General features: G+C 37.3%; 1 protein-coding gene across 1 annotated transcript in view; it reads right to left on the bottom strand.

Annotated features, from left to right (window-relative positions):
- The window catches only part of Dhc16F (Dynein heavy chain at 16F), a 1052459-nt gene that overhangs the window by 587583 nt on the left and 443475 nt on the right, over positions 1 to 21401 (bottom strand). Inside the window, exon 29 of the mRNA XM_068227815.1 lies at positions 13897 to 14082. Within this exon, the coding sequence (XP_068083916.1) occupies positions 13897 to 14082 (186 nt within the window). The remainder of the gene's footprint in view (positions 1 to 13896; positions 14083 to 21401) is intronic.

Raw genomic sequence — 21401 nt, 5'->3', positions numbered from 1 at the left:
CATCAAATAGTTAACTACCAATGCCACAGAACCCACCATCTCCTGAATGCAAGCTCACAGCTATACGACCCTACCTGCATGACCAACTAACTTGGTAACACCCAACCTACTTGAACAGAATCAAGCCAAACACTGCACTGGACAGAGGGCCTGATATTTCTTCAATTTATGAAGAATAGATCTCATCATGAAGGTATAAACTGTAGCTCATATGGAGCCAAATTTGCAATTCCAGCAAATTTGGCCTTACAACATTATCACTTTCTATGGAAATCTGGAATCTGGATAAGATCGGGAAGCCTTAATTGATTTCTCGTCTGGAGCTTTGACAGGAGATGAAAATGGACAAACAGAAAATGCACAAGCTAACCAAGCTAAACAAAAAGCCTTCTCTTACATGGGCCTTAAGATAGAGATCGCTAAATTAGTAAAAGATATAGACTTCCTAAAACAATGCATTTCCTATAATCTTACCCCAAAATTTCTTCAAAGTTGTATCAGAAAAACCTATTCTTCTCCTCACATGTTAAAAACCCAAAGAATAACCAACAAAATTTGGTTAAAAAACGTTTGTTTCTTATACAAGAAAAAATCATTTTTAAACAACAGATTATATGAAACACATCTAGAAATTGCTAATCTTCTCCCGAGTGCACAAAGGAACCTCTTCCTAACTCACGTAGATGATAAATTATTTCATGAATTGTCAATTAAGCAACAAACCTTGGAGAAAAAACTCAACATTCTTAAGAACAACTCTTCTTCACATAAATTCCAGATTAAGAACATTAACACACCCTCCAAAACCATTGAACAATTCCATCCTCCCATTGTAAATTTATCTAAAACAACTCTGAGTGATGATGAAAACTTAATTCTCTTGAAAAGCCTCAAACACAATTGGCCCCACTTTCAATGTAGCCACCAATTTAATTATTGAATCTGAAATAGCCGTTAACAAAATGCCAACAGATGAACAAGATGAAATCAGATATGAAGTAAAAAGAAAACTTGAAAAAATCTTCATTAACAATAACAAAAACACTTCTCTAAATAATAATAATAATATCGATAATTTAATTAATGATAATAAACTCATTTTAGATCTTAAAAAGAAAACCAATGACAATAATCTCATCATCACCAAATCTGATAAAGGCAACACTACTGTCATAATGGAAAAAACTGACTACTTAGATAAAACTAAAATTTTTTTCAATGACTCTTCTTTTTCTATAGTAAAAATAGACCCAACCACGAAAATCCAACGCCAGCTCAAACAAACTTTAAAAAACAATTCCTTTCTCCTCACAGATCAAGAAAAAACTAAATTAATAAACATGAACCCAGGCCTACCCAGTGCCAAAGCCCTCCCAAAAATTCACAAAACTAACATTCCCATCCGTCGAATAATCAATTACAGACCAAGTCCCCTATACAATACTTCTAAATTCATCCAGACATTTTTACTAAAAAACTATCGATTTTTATCCAACAAATCTATCAAAAACACTTCTGAACTAATCAACAAATTAAAGAACTTTGATATCCAACCAAATTTTTCTCTCCATTCTTTTGACATTGTAAACATGTACCCTAGTATTCCAATTTCCAAATTATTCCCCATAATAAACACCAGCCTAAACAAATTCAGTAACCTGAGTAAACTTGAAATTCAAGACTTTATGTCTATTTTAAAATTGGTTCTCAACAATAATTATTTTACCTTTGATAACACCATTTATCAACAAGATGGCTTGGCTATGGGCTCACCAGCATCAGGTATTCTTGCTGAAATTTACCTTGACTTCTTAGAAAACACAAAAACTAATAATAATAATAATAATAATAATAATAATAATAATAATAATAATAATAATAATAATAATAATAATAATAACTCTAACATCCTCTTTTGGGCCAGATTTGTCGATGACACATTAGTAATTTTAAATGAAGAATCAACCAAAGCAGCCTCTACACTTCTTCATCTCAACAACATAGACTCTAACATTAAATTCACCCTTGAATCAGAACACAACGAAACTCATAATTTTCTAGACTTAACTATCACTAGACATCCTTCTTCTTTATCTTACAAAATATTCAGAAAACCAACCCATACAGCAACCACAATATGACAAGATTTTTCGCACCCTCAAGCACATAAACGCGCTACTTATAACAGCTTAATTTTTCATGCCTTCAACACCCTTATGTCTAAAAAAGATTTAAATAATGAATTAAACACCATCCGTAACATTGCTAAATTCAATGGCTTTAACAACTCCTTCATAAACCGTATCATCAACAAATTCAAACACCGCCCTAAAACCACGTTATCTAAAGACATAACAAAACCAACTGCATTTTCCACTTTCACTTTCACTCAAGATGCTTATAAAATAATTAATGTTGTAAAAAACACAACATGAAAATTTCTTTTAGAACTAACAATAGAAATTTAGATATTTTACACAACTCTAAATCATTAAATAAATCTAATGCTTTTTCTAAATCTGGAGTATACAGATTCAAATGTAACAACTGCAGCTCCTCCTACATTGGATAAACTGGCCGCAACTTCAATATCAAATACTCCGAACATATCAACGCCATTAAATACAACAGATTCTCCGCCATAGGACAACACATACAAGACTCCAAGCATAATTTCACCAATATTGAAAAAGACATGAAAATACTTAAAATCATTAACAAAGGCCCCCTCTTAAACACTACTGAAAATTGCTTTATTCACCTTGACCAATACTTCAACTCTAATTTCAATTTAAATAATGTTTCTGAAAAACCAAATATCCTTTTTGACTTCCTAATTCTTTTTCTCAAAAATTCTAAATTTCAAAACCCCAATTCTATTTTCCATGCCTTACAAAGTTCCTACCCACATTTTCTACCTCCAATAGCCCACCCTCCTAACCCACCCTAAACTACCCCTCCTTCATTTTCATATCTTATCCTTCCTCAACACCGTTTAACTTCAATCTCTTTTATTCTTCTCTTATTCCACTATTCCTCTTCCTCTATTAATTTCTCCTATCTTTTCTTTTCACCTTAAAAAAAAACTGCCACCTTCATTTCGGTTCTTCTCATTCAAATTTAATTCTTGACTTGCGCCGACTTCGACTACTTCAATCACGACCTAAATTATTTACATTTTAAAAAATAGCACACTGTGCATATATGTTTTCATTTGTTTCCGGTATTGTGCTTTTTACTATATTTTTTTCTCTTCACAATTGTTTTTTCACGTCAACTGTTCCAAAAATTCTACAGGATCACAATTACTTATTCAATTATATTTAATTTTATTACATGTACAGTAGAGTCTCGTTAATCTGAACTAATTGGGACCGAAGTCTGTTCGGATTACAAAATTTTCGGATTAACAGGAAAATATTTTCTAATAATAATGTTATTGTATTTACGTTCCGCTAACTACTTTTATGGTTTTCGGAGACACTAAGGTGCCGGGATTTTCTCCCGCAGGATTTCTTTTACGTGCCAGTAAATCTATTACACGAGGCTGACGTATTTGAGCACCTTCAAATACCACCGGACTGAGCCAGAATCGAACCTGCCAAGTTGGGTTCAGAAAGCCAGCGCATCAACCGTGAGAGGAAAATAGTTTCTACAATATAGTACATACTGTAATTTTAAATGTCAATTCTTTAGCAGTTACATTAATAAAACACTGTAAAAATTACAGTAGGGTAATTAAGAACCTGTAGAGGAGAAAACGACTAAAACTAGGTTACAACTTGTCTCCTTACATAACATTAAGTTATTCTTGTAAAATATGACTAATAAAATGCAAGTAAATCTTCATTTTATAGTAAGTTCTTTCATTTCAATACGGATAATTTTTAAAAAAACATGAGTATTTTAGTTCGGATTAACCGGACATTCGGATTAACGGGGTTCGGATTAACGAGACTCTACTGTATCTATATATACCTACATTCCCGCAACCGAAGCAAATACTGGATCTTTAAGCTATTCTTCATTTTACGTTGGCGTTTGAAACCACATTGCCTGATGGTGAATATATCACGCTGATCACTGGGAGCTGGCAAGTTAATTCAATTGAACTAATCTTCAACTTCAGCATGACTATGGATCTTCATATGTGTTTGATTGTGTTATGACTTTGTGCCTAACAGTGTATACAAGCTAGCTCATTTAACTGTTCTCCGCTTTTCATAAACATTATAAGACTTTGCCTAACACTGCGTGTGCCATACTGCCGCTCAGAAAATTACGCACTGTTTCTTTTAAGTGACTTACATTTTACTTCTTCTGAATTTTACAGTGTCTACCCCCGTCATTTTTTATATTGCCTCTTCTACTGATCTGGAGTGAACTTGATCTTTTATTTTATTTTATTTTTCCTATGCATTGTTTTTCATGTTTTAATCGGCTGATGATGACCTGGACTAGGGTCGAAACCGGTACCACTTCTACTTATTATTAAATAAGAATATAATCACTGCATTTCCTATTCTTTGGTATTGAATAGGTTGAACCTCTTTATTTATTATTTCAATTTTAACTGTGATACTTTTTGTACCAGGCGGTTCACCTCTACGACGTGGGTTCGAATATTGCGCCAATTGAGGCCCCTCTATGGGAGAAGCTCTGAACTTTACAACTGAACTGATTCTACGGTTTGTCAGAGGATGTCACTGAGTGTTTTTGATTTGCTTTTGTTTTTCATGGATCAGGAAGTGTGGACGTTCTCTAACAGATGTCTCTACCAAAAACTATGATAACGCACTCTGGTGTAAAGGAATGTACCTTCTTGAAGAAATTTTGTATTCATAAGTTTTGTCTTTACTAAATTTTGTTTTGTGGTTTGTGGGTTGGCAACATTAATCCTTTCTATCCGCCTGTTTTGAATTTAGCTAATACCGAATTTCTTTAATTAATTCTCAGCCAATCATGTATGTCTTCTTCAATATGGATATGTAGCTCTAAGCTATCCAATAAAGTTGAGGGGGTGTGTCTACTCATTCTTGAAAGGTCTCGAATTTTCCACGAGGGTATAAAAACTGCTTATTTTCTTGTCTCCGGGCCACTAGTATAACATCTAACTCAGTGTGTGAATATGTAGCAGGGGGCGGGAAGCGCCTCGTTCTTCAGACAGCAGATCTTCAACCAGGTAATGGCCTTTTAGCATCTTTATTTCTTGCTAGCTCAGCAGTCTAACTCTCGGGGAGGGTTCGAAACCTTTAATATGTAACCTATTAAACATGTAAACACTTTTCCTGGTAAACTTCAGTTTTCTTGAACTTTAATTCGGGGATAGAGAGTGCTTCACCCTCTCGAGCTCCTCTTCATTATGAATTTGAGGTGACTATGTTTTCATAACCGTTTTTCTCTTCCTTCTTAATGTGTTAAATTTATCTTGTATACTAGTCACCTCCATAGATTGGGATTAGCCCCTGTGTGATCGGCCTAGCACCACTTAGGTTTTAAAATGTGTATTTTGGAGTGCAAGTTCACGCCTCCAGTTCTCTCCGTACCTTGGGCCAGTAACTTAAGCTATTGTTTTTTTCTTTTTCTTCATGCGAAGGCCCTGTAGGTTGGGTACAAGATACCCCTGTTTCACTGTAAGTGTGCCTTGAGGGCAGTTAAGGTAAAGTTAGTTTATGGCCTCTTAAATAGGCTTGAACGAGAGCGGGTCAGCTCTTTATGGTGTTGTGGTAAAAGTGCCTTAGCGAGGCTTGAGATGTAAAGTCAGGAGCTAATGCTCCATGTAATTAAGGGTTTTCTGCCCTTTGGGATTTTGTGATTGTGAGCTGAGAGCTCAGGAATTATACTTGGGGCTCGAAGCCCAGATCTTGTAATAACCCCCTAAATAGTGTGATTTCTTTGTACCTGATTTTGGCTTGTTGTTGACTTGTTAAGTTTTCAAATTCTATGTAAACTTTTGTTAACTCTTGTTGTCTATTGAAAATATAACCTTTATTTAACTTTTAAATTCATCTTTCAGACTTGTAGTTAGAACCATTCCAGCCCACACCTTTCACCTCTGCTGTTCTACAGATACCTCAGAACACTTTTCAATACGGAACAATGAAATTTTTATCTTTAAATACCAGCACATTGTCGCGTGTAGGCAAGTGTGTGGGATTTCTGGCGATACGAATGGTATCCGTGCATTATTGACCTTATTATAGAGTTGAACAATTTGACGGTCAATCTCATTCCTATCGTTTATTTCAAATGTGTTTAAATTTTTATTTATATTCCAGGAGAATCAACTGTAATCTAAGAACGTTCTCCAAAGGAAAAGATGGCTGTTGTAAACGAAACCAGGAAAGATTAAAAATGATCGATTTATGATCAGAATAAGTACATCGAAAATATACAGCCTGTTTCCAGTCATTTGACAGGGTCAGGAATGGAATGAATAAAGCCCCATCTAGCGGCGACAATAGGAATTGTGCCGGCTGCCAAAGCACTCCTCTGGGGCAATGATCGATGAATGACAAATGAAATGAAATATTGGACAGTGTTGCTGGAATGAATGATGACAGGGAAAACCGGAGTATCCAGAGAAAAACCTGTCCTGCCTCCATTTTGTCCAGCAAGAATGTCACATGGAGTGACCAGGATTTGAACCAAGGAACCCAACTGTGAGAGGCCGGCGCACTGCCGCCTGAGCAACGGAGGCTCCTTATAAGTACATTATGAACAGTAAAATCAATTGGTCTCACCTCCTTTTACACCCCACCGTCATTAAGTTTATTTACCCCCCCTCCAAAAAAATTAAAATAAGGCGTGTTTCTTTATGTTTAAAGGAGATTCCAAACATCAATGTTCATGTCTATTACCTTCAGTGTTGAGATAATTCACTTTTTTTTTCACTTCCTTTCACACTCCTCCTTCTTCAGTTTTTGATTTATGTGTCCTCATGAAAGGAATTCAACTCCTTTTCACTCCCACCCCCCAAAATGCATTTTTCTTTGTTTTTAAAGGAGATCAAAATACTAATTTTCACGTCCGTAACAACTTTAGTTTTTATTAGATGTATGTATTCTCATACAATTAAGTCAATTAATTTTTTGATTCTTTCACCTCGACCCCCCTCCCCCCCGCCCCTTCATTGGATTTTCCAAGAATACGTGTTTCTTTAGTTTTAAAGCAGATTCCAAATATCAAATTTCATGTCTGTAACATCATTTTTGAGATATCAGTAGCCTAATTAAAGGAATTCAACACCATTTTCAGTCACTTTTACCCCTTTCCCCTCCACCCGAGTGGTATTTCCGAAAACTAAAAATACACGTTTCTTGATTTTAATAGAGGTAAAAAATACCATTTTTCACTTCTGTAACATGTTAAGTTTTTTGAGATATACTGTAGAAGTTTTTTGAGATATACTGTAGAAATTCTCATTTTAAAATTTCACCCCTTTTTAGTTCCTCTTAAGCGGAATTTCCAAAAACAAATCACCTTCTTTACATTTACAGGAGATTCCAAATACCCACATTTTACTTCTGTAACATTTTACGTTTCTCAGATATTCTGTAGATATAGTCTTTCAAAAAATTCACCCCAATTTGTCACTCCTATTTAACTGCCATTAATTGGATTTTCAAAAACAAAAAAATATATATGTTTCTTTGTTTTTAAAGGAGAGCCCATATACAAATGTTCAGTTCTGTAATATCAGTTTCTGAGATATATGTATCCTCATTAAAGGCATTCAACCCATTATTCACCCTTTTACGCCCCTCCTATTGGGATTTACAGAAAACAAAAAATACATGTTCCTTTATTTTTAAAGGAGATTCTAAATACCAATTTTCACATCTGTAAACTTTTAAAGTTTTAAGATGTAGACACACTCATTTTAAAAATTCACACCCTTTTCACCCCCCATTAATTGGATTTTCCAAAAACAAAAAAATACATGTTTCTTTATTTTTGAAGGAGATCCCAAACACCAATTTTCAGGTCTGTAATATCTTCAGTTTCTGAGATATAAGTATCCTCATTAAAGGCCCTTTTCACCCCTGCTATTGGGATTTTCCGAAAACAAAATAATACATATTTCTTTATTTTTAATGAAGATTCTAAATGCCAATTTTTACATCTGTGAACTTTAAAAGTTTTGAGATATAGATGCACTCATTCTAAAAATTCAACCCCCTTTTCACCCTCCCATTAATTGGATTTTCCATAAACAAAAAATGTGTTTTTTTATTTTTAAAAGAGATCAAAAGTACCAATTTTCAGGTCTGTAATATCTTCAGTTTCTGAGATATAAGTATCAGTATCGTGATTAAAGTCATTCAACCCCTTTTTCACCCCTCCTATTGGGATTTTCTGAAAACAAAAAAATATATGTTTCCTTATTTTTAAAGAAGATTCTAAATACCAATTTTTACATCTGTAAACTTTTAGAGTTTTGAGATATAGTTACACTCATTTTAAAATTTCACCCCCTTAACGACGGAATATCCAAAAATCCTCTCTCAGCGAGCACCTACATCTTAATATGAATATATCCCCAAAATTTCATTTCTATATATTGAGTAGTTCTGGCTCGGCAACAGTCGGTCGGTCGGTTGGTCGGTCGGGGCTCAAAATTCGTTATTCTCAGTGCTTGCATATGTTCTTTATGATAGGGGTATAATACCTGTTCCGTCAGTACTCTCCACACTGTATACTTCAAAGTGTGCATTTCACAGGCAAGGAGACGGGTGCTTATTGCTGGGTGGTCGGCCACATGATCCAACACCATCTCTTTAAAGTCTGGTGTTTGGACATGTCTTTGATGGAAACCTTGGCCGGCCCTCTTTGGCATGAATGACCGACCGACCAATTTTGAGGGTAATTAGTAAGGATGTAAAGGAGAAGACATGTAAAATAATAAACTTCATTTTTCTCATATTGAACTGAGATTACAAAGCTTTTAAAAGTTTTATGGTCCACCTTATTCATTACTATACAATTTGTTGTGTAGATGTAATCTATATAAATAAAATTGTTTCTGTTTGTCTGTTTGTCTGTCTGTTTGTCTGTTCCACCATCACGTCGAAACGGCTGGATAGATCTCAACCAAACTTCATATTTAGAGTATACTGACCCCGGGGAAGGTTTCGATATGCATATCATTTTAAAATCTTTGAAAAGACGGGGGTTTTATAGGAAAAACGGTTTTCCTCCATTTTCTCTTATACTATTATAGGCAAAATATCGAATTTGTCGTATAAGGACGAGACAAAGCTCAATTTAATCCTCTTGACGCAAAGAACAAAACTCGGTAAGCCCTACGGGCCCGAAAACCATGTTTTAAGGCCCTAAAACCAACCGTTACGGAGATATTGGCACCACACTACCCCTGCTCTAGGAATCGGATAAAGAAATGAACTGCCGTAACCATGGCAACGTCAGCTCCAGGATTCTAGAGCAGTGAGATTATGCATGTACGTTTGGGCATAGCTGTCAACCAAAATAGGTACAAATAAGACTTAATATCTGGGAAAAAAATATACTGTTGTGTAAGGCACTCGTAGGACTCCTTTGGGCGGGGATGGAAAGGGGGTGAAGAACGAGTGTAAAAATCTATATAAATAAAATTGTTTCTGTTTGTCTGTCTGTTTGTCTGTTCCACCATCACGTCGAAACGGCTGGATAGATCTCAACCAAACTTCATATTTAGGGTATACTCATCCCGGAGAAGGTTTTGATATGCATATCATTTTAAAATCCTTGAATAGACAGGGGGTTTATAGGAAAACCAGAATGGTTTTTCCACCATCACGTCGAAACGGCTGGATAGATCTCAACCAAACTTCATATTTAGAGGATACTCATCGCGGGGAAGTTTTCCATATGCATATCATTTTAAAATATTTGAATATATGGGGGGTTTATAGGAAAATCAGAATGGTTTTTCCACCATCACGTCGAAACGGCTGGATGGATCTCAACCAAACATTGTATTTAGAGTATACTAATCCCGGGGAAGGTTTAGATATGCATATCATTTTAAAATCCTTGAATAGACGGGGGGTTTATAGGAAAACCAGAGTGGTTTTCCCACCATCACGTCGAAACGGCTGGATAGATCTCAGCCAAACTTCATATTTAGAGTATACTCATCCCAGGAAAGGTTCCGATATGCATATAATTTTAAAATCTTTGAATAGACGGGGTGTTTATAGGAAAACCACAGTGGTTTTCCTCTATTTTCTCTTATACTATTGATTTTCTGTAAACTTCGTTTACCGTACGTGAAACGTCTCTTCATTATAAACAACTTTCGTTATGTTCATAATTTACCTTACTCTTCACATGACGGAGAAATTTACAATTTTCTGCTGGTATCATGCTCTGCATTTAGTGACCGACAGACCGACAACGAACCTACAGGTTACCATGGCAACGTCTCTGACTGCATGCCAGTAGGGAAGTAACGTATTGCCATTTTCCTCATCATGCTTTTAAATTCGTGGTTGTTCCTTGGGTAGAAGGCAAGAGAGGCATCAATCGGCTCATCTGCGGGATATTGGCGGAATATCGTTGGAGGTTATAACCGCCCTCGAATAGATTAAGTAATAACACCATTAGTCATCTTCATATTTGTTTACCTAAGAATCACTGAACCTAAATTTCTCCTCTGTTAGCGCTTTATTATATCCATAACTCACGGCATTTATTTATTTGTCGTTATCCGGCTGTCCTCAGTTATAATCCATTTTCTATTAGTTTCAACATTCTTAACTGTATTATTTTCTTCCTTAATTACGCCGTATGTACGTGAATGCTAGAAACTACTGGATGCATTTCCACCAAGATTCGTATTTAGAATACACCTGTCCTTGATAGGTTTCAGGGCAAATATTGTTTCTAAATCCCTGAACTAACTGGGGGTTTATACGAAACCGAAACAGTGATTTTGCACTTCCAAAAAATATACACAACAAAAGTTTATGGAAGTCTACCTACCTTGGTAGAAATTAATGTCTAAACCTTTTTTTCTCATGTGCATCATTTCGATACGAGGATGAATAAGGGAGATATCATTAAAGGACCGTTTTTCTGTACAAGTCCCATCGGACTTAACTCACGAGCGGGTGCGTGTAAAGCGTATTCCTTACAACTTGAAAACTACTGAAGACATTCGAAACAAAATTTATATTTAGCATCCACCTGTCCAAAGGTAGGTTTTAAACGTAAATAACATTTCATGTTCCGGAATGGACTGGCGGTTTATAAGGAACCGAAATGGTGATTTTACTCTTCCACAATATATACAGAACAAGACCAACCTGACTGGAAATCGACCAAACCTGATGGAATTCCACCTCTAAACCTTTTTTTTCATGTGCATTTTTTCGTCAGGAGGATTAATAAGGGAGATATCATGAATGGTCACTTTTGCAGGTTAAGTCCAGCGGACATAGCCCAAAAGGTGTTTTACATGGAGCAGATTCCTTATCTATATAAATCAAATCGTAACGACTGTGTACCTCTACACTGACTATTTTGGCGAAATTTTCGTACAGCTTTCCGTTTAAGGGGTAATAATAACAATCTCCATAATTTTTGATTTCCTGAAAGTCCTAATTTTTACCCGCCTCGCCCAAAATCCACATTGTGGCATAATCTGCCAGAAGAATAAGAAGATAATTGAAATTTGACAAAATTATACGTTTTAGCCCGTAACGAATGAAAAATCCTATATCATTAAATTTTTCATTTTTTATCCCCGAAGAATATCGAAATATGCAGGCAATTTTAATGATGGTGCAGACCTTCGGAAATTCCAATCACGTAACGGATTGCACAATCTCCGTTCAATTTGGAATGATCTACAACCTTGGTCTTATGACTTTATGCCGTATCTGTATCCCTTTTACGTTTGATTTTTCTCTATTAATCGATGTTAAGTCAATTTGGAATTTTCACATGCATTATTCATACTTTCAATTACTTATATGAAATACAGAATCATCAAACTCTTCACGAAAATTGGCCCACTCAGTAGCCATATGTGAGCCAAATGCTACGTATGTAGCTGTCACATTATTATCCGAAAAGTAATGTAATGTGAGATGATCTTACAAAACCTTTACCCTGTTCCACGTTTCTAAATCTGACCCAAGAATAGATGACATATCATTGGACCAGCCATTTAGGCCACTAAATCCGGCGTGTCTTATGGTATAATCCTTTGTCGATATGACGTACGTTTAGTAGCAGTTAATCTGTAAATGAAGGTCTTCAATATTGTAAACACGCATATACTTTCGTATGTCGATCTATATATATTCACTGATGTCGATTTAGCGATCGAGAAAGGGTCGGTCTGCTATTGTAATCAGTACTCCCCACACCGACTTTGACTGGCAGTAGGAAAGGGTTCCTTCTCCAACTCCTGTGTAACTGTCATTAGTAAGGAAGGCCTACAATTGTAATGAATAGTTCCCTTCTCGATTTGACTTGCAGAAGGTAAGTGAGCATGCAGTTTTGTTTAAAACTCCCCTACCCGATTGTGTTTGGCAGTAGGCAAGGGTGCCCGCCATTATAAAGAAATGTACTCATCTAAAATGTGACTGGCATTAGGCATAGTGGCCTGCTATTTTGATGGAAACTCACCAACTTGGTGTGACTGGCAGTACGCTGGCTGGCAGTAGGAAAAGGGGCCTGTCATTATAATGATAACTGCACAACTCAATTTCGAGTGATAGTAGGGTAATTGCCTGCCATTATAATAAAAACTGTAATCTGTCTGGAGGTAGGAAAGGGGGGCTGCCATTTTAACGAAAACTCCCCAAATCGATTCTGTCCGCATAGTAGGCAATGGGGCCTGCAATTATAATGCAAACTTCCCAACCTGATTGTGAATGCCAGTAGGCAAGTGAGCCTGCCGTTATATCACAAATCCGTAACAAACACTTTACATTGGAAACGTACGGGGACCTCCCCATGCTCTTTCTCGGATAACGCTAAGAGACATGCAATTTTAAAACTATCTTATTTACTGCATGTACACTATTTACTTCGATATTCGAATACAATGTAGAATACCGTAGCGAAGCACGGGTACATTCGCTAGTCTAAATATATATAAAATAACTAAGTCTATACCATATGTATATATTTTGACATTAAGCATTACATTTTATTAGAATAGTGGCATTCTTGTTTAATCTTAGTAATGTTTTATTCTGTACAGTTGCTATTGAATAAGCAGGTTCATCAACAGCTGACGATGACCTATTTAACAGGTCGAACCGGTACTGTGTTTTAATGTAATTTAAATTATTAGACACTTTGTATAGTATTGCTTACGTGGAAAACTCTCATCCTTCATACTTGTGTGGTCAAACTATCAATACGGACAATGAAGCTGATAGATTATAGTACCCCAATGAATATCTTTCCTTATATTAACACCTACATATTTACAGTGATCCCCATAAGGAAAGTTCATCCCATCAATGCAGTAATTAAAACTGAGAGGACTTTTCCTACTTATGAAACTCACGGTCTGACTTTTCACCCAGTTTATCATCACACCATTGCCTGATGTCCATCTCACAACATTGTCAAAGTATTTCTGCAGTCATTCACAATCTTATAACTTATTTGTTACTCTATACAGTATAACATCATCCACAAAAAGTCATATCTCTGATTCCAGTTATTTTCTCATATCATATATAAGAAAATATAAGGGTCCAATAATATTGCCTTGAGGAATTCAATTTCTCCTTACTTCCACAACCATTTCCATTTCTTTCCAACCTGCATCTTCTAACCTGCATGGTCAGTTTTTATATCTCTTCCTCCTGACAACTGATTTAATTTCCTAAATTTTGCTGCCTGCTATGTCTGTCCTACGCTTCTTACCTGAACAGCTGTTCGAACCATTATGCCAAGGAGACCATCTCTCCACTCCATAGTAAAGAGATTTACTTCCCCATAGAGTTCCCCTAGGGTCACTGACTTTGGATTCAAGATATATGTAACAACAGGTCTGTAGTATGGTCCTTCAACTTCCTGCTTATGCAGTTCTGTCAGCGCATTCTTCAGAATCTGAAAATTTTCAAATTAACAGTCAGCTGTATAACAAAATATTTAATTTAAAAATCATAAGCTATTGAAAAACATAAATATATAAGCTGTGTTTCTGTGCATGCACCTCACAATCTAAGGACATAATAAATACCAGGATTAAGGGACCACAACACAGAGTGATATATAGGTTGTCTCAAACCTTTTGGGTCAAACTGAAACAGGTGATAGTGGGTCCATATTGAGATGGGGAACCAATGGTTGGAAATGCATTTTTAGTGTTTTATGGACATACACAGCATGCACCGCTTAAAAACAACGTATCTCATAATAATTGTTCAAAATGATAACTGCCAGTCTCAGTGCATGAATGGCAATGTTGCATGAAGTTCTGCCTCTCTCTCTCTCAAAGATCCCTGGTGTATGTTGTACCAGAAGATAGGCAGCTTGGATCCTAGCAAGCAGGTTTTCATCCATTCCTATGGCGGATTTCATACACTAATGACTTGATGTAATCCTAGAGGAAAAAGTCCAGAGGTGTGAGATGCAGTGATTGCACTGGCCATGGGACAGGACCTACCCTTCCAATACAATGATGAGGGTACATGTTGTTCAGGTGCTCACGGACATTAACATAGATGTGGGCTGGTGCATTGTCATATTGAAAACACGTTCATTCACGGACAACAACGGTTACAGTCTTCACAAACTGTGGCAGCACCTTTTGCAGGAACACCAGGTAACATGCACTGGTCAAATGTGGAGGCAGCAAAAAAGGTCCTATTAGGTCATTTTTACAATGCCCGCCCATACGTTGACAGAGAATTGTTGCTGGTGGCCAGTGATGTGAGTGGCACGGGTAATGTCCTCCCTCCAGATATGGCTGTTGTGGCTGTTGAAAATAGCATTTCAGGTGAATGAGGCCTCATCCGCGAACAATACAAACTGTACAAAGTTCGGCATTACAGCACTGAGGTGGATAATCCATTGACAGAAGTGAATGTGGGGCTCAAAATTCGTTGTTCTCAGTGCTTACATATGTTGTTTATGATAGGGGTATAATACCTGTTCCGTCAGTACTCTCCATACTGTATACTTCAAAGTGTGCATTTCACAGGCAAGTTGACGGGTGCTTATTGCTGGGTGGTCGGCCACATGATCCAACACCATCTCTTTAAAGTCTGGTGTTCGGACATGTCTTTGATGGAAACCTTGGCCGGCTCTCTGTGGCATGAATGACTCCATCCCTTGTAAGTTGCTATCCATGGAGATAAACTTCTTCCAATTAGAATGACGCCTGTAGGGAAAGCATTCTCTGTACATTCGTGCTGCTTTACAAGCACTACATACTGCCACACTGTACATTAAATGCATGTCTGCCAATTCTTGTGACAAGTAATGTTCCATCTTTGACTACGCGTCATGCACTGTGGACAGTAACACATCTCACCATGGACACATCACAATATGTCTGATGCAATAGACAACTGACATCTGGGATAGTGGTGTGTGTGCAATACAGGTTAATAATGCACTGTTGCAATGCATGCGGTCGTCACATGTCACACGTGCTATGATCTAAGTTATGTACAGTACATCTGTTTGGTGGTCAGGGATGTACGCTGTTTATCACCCGCTGCCTGTTAGAGTGCACAACAGACAACGGGATCTTTGCGAGAGTGTGGCAGAACTCCTTGCACCATTACAATATGTGCATTGAGACTGGCAGTCGTCACTTTGAATAATTAGTCCATAAACACAATAAATATGCATTTCTGACCACTGGTTCTCTATCTCAATATAATCAGTTGTGGACCCACTATCACCTGTTTCAATTTCACCCAAAAGGTTTGAGACACCATGGAGACAGCAAGCAATGACTTAAAGAGACAAAATTGGACAGATATTTTTTTTAATAGTTTGAAATCCATAACTATCAATTTCTCCCATATTCCTTATGAAAGGGACACCAATGGCTAATTAAGCACATGGAGCTAGCTCGCCTGCCCGCTAACATTTAGAGTGCATGCCGAATAATAGAAAGCTTTTTCCACATAAGAATAGTGGAAATTTCACATTCAGGTAGTACAAACAGCATCTGCTCTGAATTGGAAAATTATCCATAGGTGATAGGAGTTACATTGCTCAATGAAGTCATCATCTGAGTTTACAAAATGATTTAATTTGCATAATGAGTAGTAAATGAAGAACAAGTCACTGCACTGATTACAAAAGTGCACTCCATCTAAATCAATTTTTTTTCTTTCTTGTTTTTCTTTTACAAGTTGCTTTATGTCGCACCGACACAGATAGGTCTTAAGGTGACAATGGGACAGGAAACGGTTATGAGTGGAAAGGGAGCATCCGTGGCCTTAACTGAGGTACAGCCCCAGTATTTGGCTGGTGTGAAGATGGGAAACTGCAGAAAACAATCTTCAGGCCTGCTGACAGTGGGGTTCGAACCCACTATCTCCTGAACACTGGATACTGGCCACACTTTAGCGACTGGAGCTATCGAGCTCAGTAAATCAAAATTCTTAGGAATGGTAAACCAAGACATGTATGTTATAGAAAAATAGGAACGAGGATAAGAACACATAACAGGATGAACATAATGTCAGGTCAGTGTGGGAAAAGAGAACAATAGAAAGAAGAGTACCTACAAACATGAAAATACAAAAGTACAAAGTTAATCTTCATATCTTCAAATAGATAAGCTCTCTCCTCATGAATTCCAGTGTCCTTCTACATCCATTTCCTTTCAGCCCAATGAGTTTGTTTGTGCTTTCCAGCTTCATCAGGACGGGGCCATCTCGACAGATCTTCAGTCTTGATGCGGTAAGTGTAGGATAACAAGAAAGCACATAAGAAGAAGAAAAGGGAGGAAACATAAATACAGGTGGTAAAAGATTAAGAACACCGGACAAACAAGAAAGGAGGAAAGGATCCATTGGGACAGCATTAAGTATTGGAAAGGAACAAAGAAGTGTAATATCAAGACAAGAGAGAAAGGAACACGATATACACATATACACAATACAGATACATTGCTGTATGTACGCCAACTTACTCATAACCTAACTCTTGTAAAGCCTTCGATTATTATGTTTAATACATTTTAATTATCTTTTATTAAATATTAAGTACGACCATATTCTGTAAATATGTACTTACATTTGTATAACCTCAAAATCTGTGTAGTCAAAAACTGTAGAAAACTCTGTAATATTCATATATTGGATATAATCCACTATCATTCTGTTACATATGGAGGTTTCTGATTTATTAACCAGATACATGTGGAAGCATTAGGAAATTTGTAGACATGTCCGTGTGTGTCTATAAATGGTAATCGAACATTCGAGTCTGATCTACTGCAATAAATCTGCAATAAATAGTGGTTTTATTACAATAGTTAGTATACACTTAAACTCTAATTTGGTACAACTAATAAGTATTTGCATTTAATTTTATTATCCCTGGCCTCTCCATCACATGAACCCATGAGCTGCCATTGTAAACTGTAAGACACAGTCAGACAGTCATTGAGCATGGTTCTCGGAGTCTGTGTTGGGCTTGGAGTCAGAGTTGTACTTTGTGGTGAAGTCAGTCAGTGAGACAGAGCAATAAGAGAATGTAGAGTGAGGGTTAGAGTGAGTTGATATCTGAATTTGTCAGTATCGATTTGAGTGAGAAGGTAGTCAGACTTGCCTTGTGATGGCAAAGTGAATAATCAGTGTGTTTACTGTAGATATCTGTACTTTTCAGAATCGACTTTGTGATGATGAAGTGAATAACCAGCGTGAGAACATATTGATATCTGTACTTGATAGAATCGATAGTAAATTGTTTCAGTATGTTTCGCTGAATAGTGCGGTGTTGTGTGTAATTGTGTATAACTGTATGTTGATAAGGAATAGATGCAGCAACAATAAAGTTGTTTTATGTAAGGAGGTGATATTTATTTACATCAAAACAGAATCGCATTGAGAACGATGAAATTGGCAACTGTGACAGAATTCTTGGACTTGAAAATGAAGAACGACCAGCGGACCATGGCGATGTTTGAACAGTTAATTTCTTTGATTCAGACCTAGTCCAAAAAACTTGAAGGAAATATTGAGGCCCAGTTCAAAAAACTTGATGGAAAAGTAGAGGCCCAACTGACTCAGTCTCAAGAAATAAAGAACCAAATGAATTCTTTGTCAACAAAGTGCGCTCTCTCTCAAAAGCGAGGTGATCACTGACGTCACACAGGACGACAATGAACCACATGGGAAGCGGTCCGAAGTGATGCTCATGGTAGTGGAGTCCATAGTTCAAGGCCCAGCAGAGGAAGCAAAAGCCCTGCATTAAAGTTGTGTATATCGTGTTAAGCCTACAAGCAGTGATGGCGGATCTGCCATCATGAAGGTGTCAACTCCACGGAACGATGGGATCACTTCCTGGAGAACGTGCCGGACCCAGTTTGAAACCGGATTGATGTCAGAAGAGGGAGCCGAATACCCAATTGCTGGACTACATGGACAGGAGGTGGAAGTATGATGCATCCCTCAGCCGTGTTCGACCTGCAAGGAAGTTATGAGAGAATTCAATGAGCGTGACAGAGCCCACCAACCAAGAGCTGACTACTGAGTCAAGCTTCAGGAGAGGACTCGGCGTGTCAATAGAATGCCAGGGAATATTTGACGCCGAGACCGAGTGACCAGACAACGCAACTGTGGACGGGCCATACCAGTATGACACCAAGCGCAAGAAGGCCGACAGCTGCAGTAAGCTCTGTGGCACCGAAAACCGTCCAGGGAGGATATTCGGTGTGGAACAGAAATATAAGGAGGCTCAGGCAATGTCCCAGGAGATGGAGGCAGCAATGGTAACGACATGGCCAGTAGATTCCCCTCTAGGAGAAGGAGAACCAATGGTGTCCGAAACAACAACCAAGAAACAAGGGTGCCACCTGACCAGGAGACTTGTCTCGGCACAAAGCTGTGTGCCGGTAAGAACATCGAGTTCAGCACCCCGGAAAAAGAGGAGACTCAACAGGGTCAATGCTGAGACGTACGAGCCTGTCCTGTGCACCACACTGCTGGACTATGAAGATGCATGGGCCCTGAGAGAATACAACGGTGTGAACGAAGGAAAAGCCAGCGGAGTTTCGAGTGCCATGCGAGGACCTGCGGATTATTGCCACCAGGAAGAAGGACACTGTCGACTGCAACCAGCGGACCTCCATGGGATGGTGGTGGCCTCTGATCGAACCGCCTAGCTGAGAATTATGGACTGTGACAGTGCCAATAAGAGGCCTGTGTGACCGAGGGAGTCGGTGTGTAGTTAAACAGTGAGGACTAAGAGAAATGACTTAGATTGAAGGACACCTAGATATAATTTAAGACCTAGAGTAAGGAATGTACAGGATAGATATTGGAGGTTTAGGGGGGATAATTGTCATATGTATGCCAACCTACTCATAACCTAACTCTTGTAAAACCTTCAATTATAATGTTTAAATGACTTTAATTGTCTTTTATTAAATGTTATGTATGATGATATTCTGTAACTATGTATTGTACATTTGTATAACCTCAAAATCTGTGTAGTCAAAAACTGTAGAAAACTCTGTAATATTCATATATTGGTTATAATTCACTATCATTCTGTTACATACAGAGGTTTCTGGAAATTTAACATAATGATTTATTATCCAGATACATGTGAAAACATCAGGAATTTTGTAGACATGTCCATGGGTGTTTATAAATGGTAATCGAACATTCCAGTTTGATCTACTCCAATCGAGACGTCAGTCGATTGTCCCTTGTGTGCACCAAAATAAAATCAGATTGAGAACGATAATATCCCATATATATGGTTAACGATTGAGGATGATGACATGTATAACCACTCTAAAAGAAAGCATACTGGATCATCAAGCTATTTTCTAACAATTCATCCCTTCTGCTAATCCCCTGCATTTTCCCACTACACTAAGCTTCCTTTTATGTTAGCTACTTCCTCACCATCAACATTCTTTCCACATATCTTTCTTATTCTGTTCTATAGCTTATCCTTCTTCACCTACATTTTCTGTTCATCTACTACAATCTATTTCCACCTTGTCTTGTCTTTAACTTTTCCTGATTAACACCTTTCTTTAACTTCTTAATCACTCAAATTGTAATTTAAATTTACAGATTTATCACATCTTGTGACAGTATTCTTTACAGCAAGTACTACATTTAAATTAAACAAACATTTATTATCGTAGGCAGATGCACTGTTCAGTCAAAGGCAAGAATTTAGCCAATAATCCAGTCCACAGCTGCATACAGTGCTTTAAGATTAACCCATTAACCCAAAACAAGTCAGTCCATTAATGGGTAACCTGCCCAAGGACCATATAATGCCTAACCATCATTACAGGTGCTGACTATGCTTGACCATTTGTAAACAATGTTAAAAAGGGGAGAGGATATATGTGGGCTGGAACTTTAATAGTGGCAACTATTTGTTTACTACTAAGACAAAAGTGGTACCTGTGTGTAACATTTATAGTCCTTCAATGCAGCCACAATCCGTCTCTCTAGACTACATTAATCCTTCACAGTTTTTTGGAGAACTTGGTAGGTATGTAGGTTCTAATACTGGCTACATAGTGATGTAGTTCAAGTAATTGTAGCATTTTTATTAACCTAGTTATCAACTATAGGAGGAATGGAATGTTCAAAGTGGCAGAGTTTGTCCTTGACTGGCCAGGAGTGAGCTCACACCAAGTTCACTAGCAGTGGTCAGCAATCCTCGCGCACAGCACATATTTTAAATTTGTAATACTTCAAGTACGGATGCTGGACCAGCATCTCCAGTTCAATATGGTGTATATTAATGAACAAGGACAAAGATAAATGCAGATCATACCAAACTATTTTCAGTGTGGTAATCTCGAGTAATAAAGGACATAGTCAAAGATATGGTCTCCAAATAAGGGCAATACGGCCATAAAATAGCATTAAAATTTTAACAAGAACTCAAATATAAATATTTATAATCCAATATTAACATACTTTCCCCAGGAAAGAGGGGATTTATCTCTAGTACAATGTAGAACAGAAGTTCAACATGAATGTTACTAGAATATTACCAAAAGAAAACAGGGGATGACCGACATCCAGATTAAAATGACAATGTTACAATATTTTCACAAACAGTTTTCAGACCAGCATTCAATTTTAACATGCTTTCCCCTGTAATAAAAGGGCTGCTTGAGGTACAATATTAAATAGATGTGAAGTTTAACAAGAAACTCACAAGAATATCATAAAATAAGGGCCAATGCGTGTGACGTC

This window comes from Anabrus simplex, chromosome 5 (genome assembly GCF_040414725.1).
Source record: "Anabrus simplex isolate iqAnaSimp1 chromosome 5, ASM4041472v1, whole genome shotgun sequence".
In the NCBI taxonomy this organism is placed as follows: domain Eukaryota; kingdom Metazoa; phylum Arthropoda; class Insecta; order Orthoptera; family Tettigoniidae; genus Anabrus; species Anabrus simplex.
The sequence above is the reverse complement of the archived record's forward strand: the minus strand, read 5'-3'. Positions and strand labels throughout refer to the sequence as shown.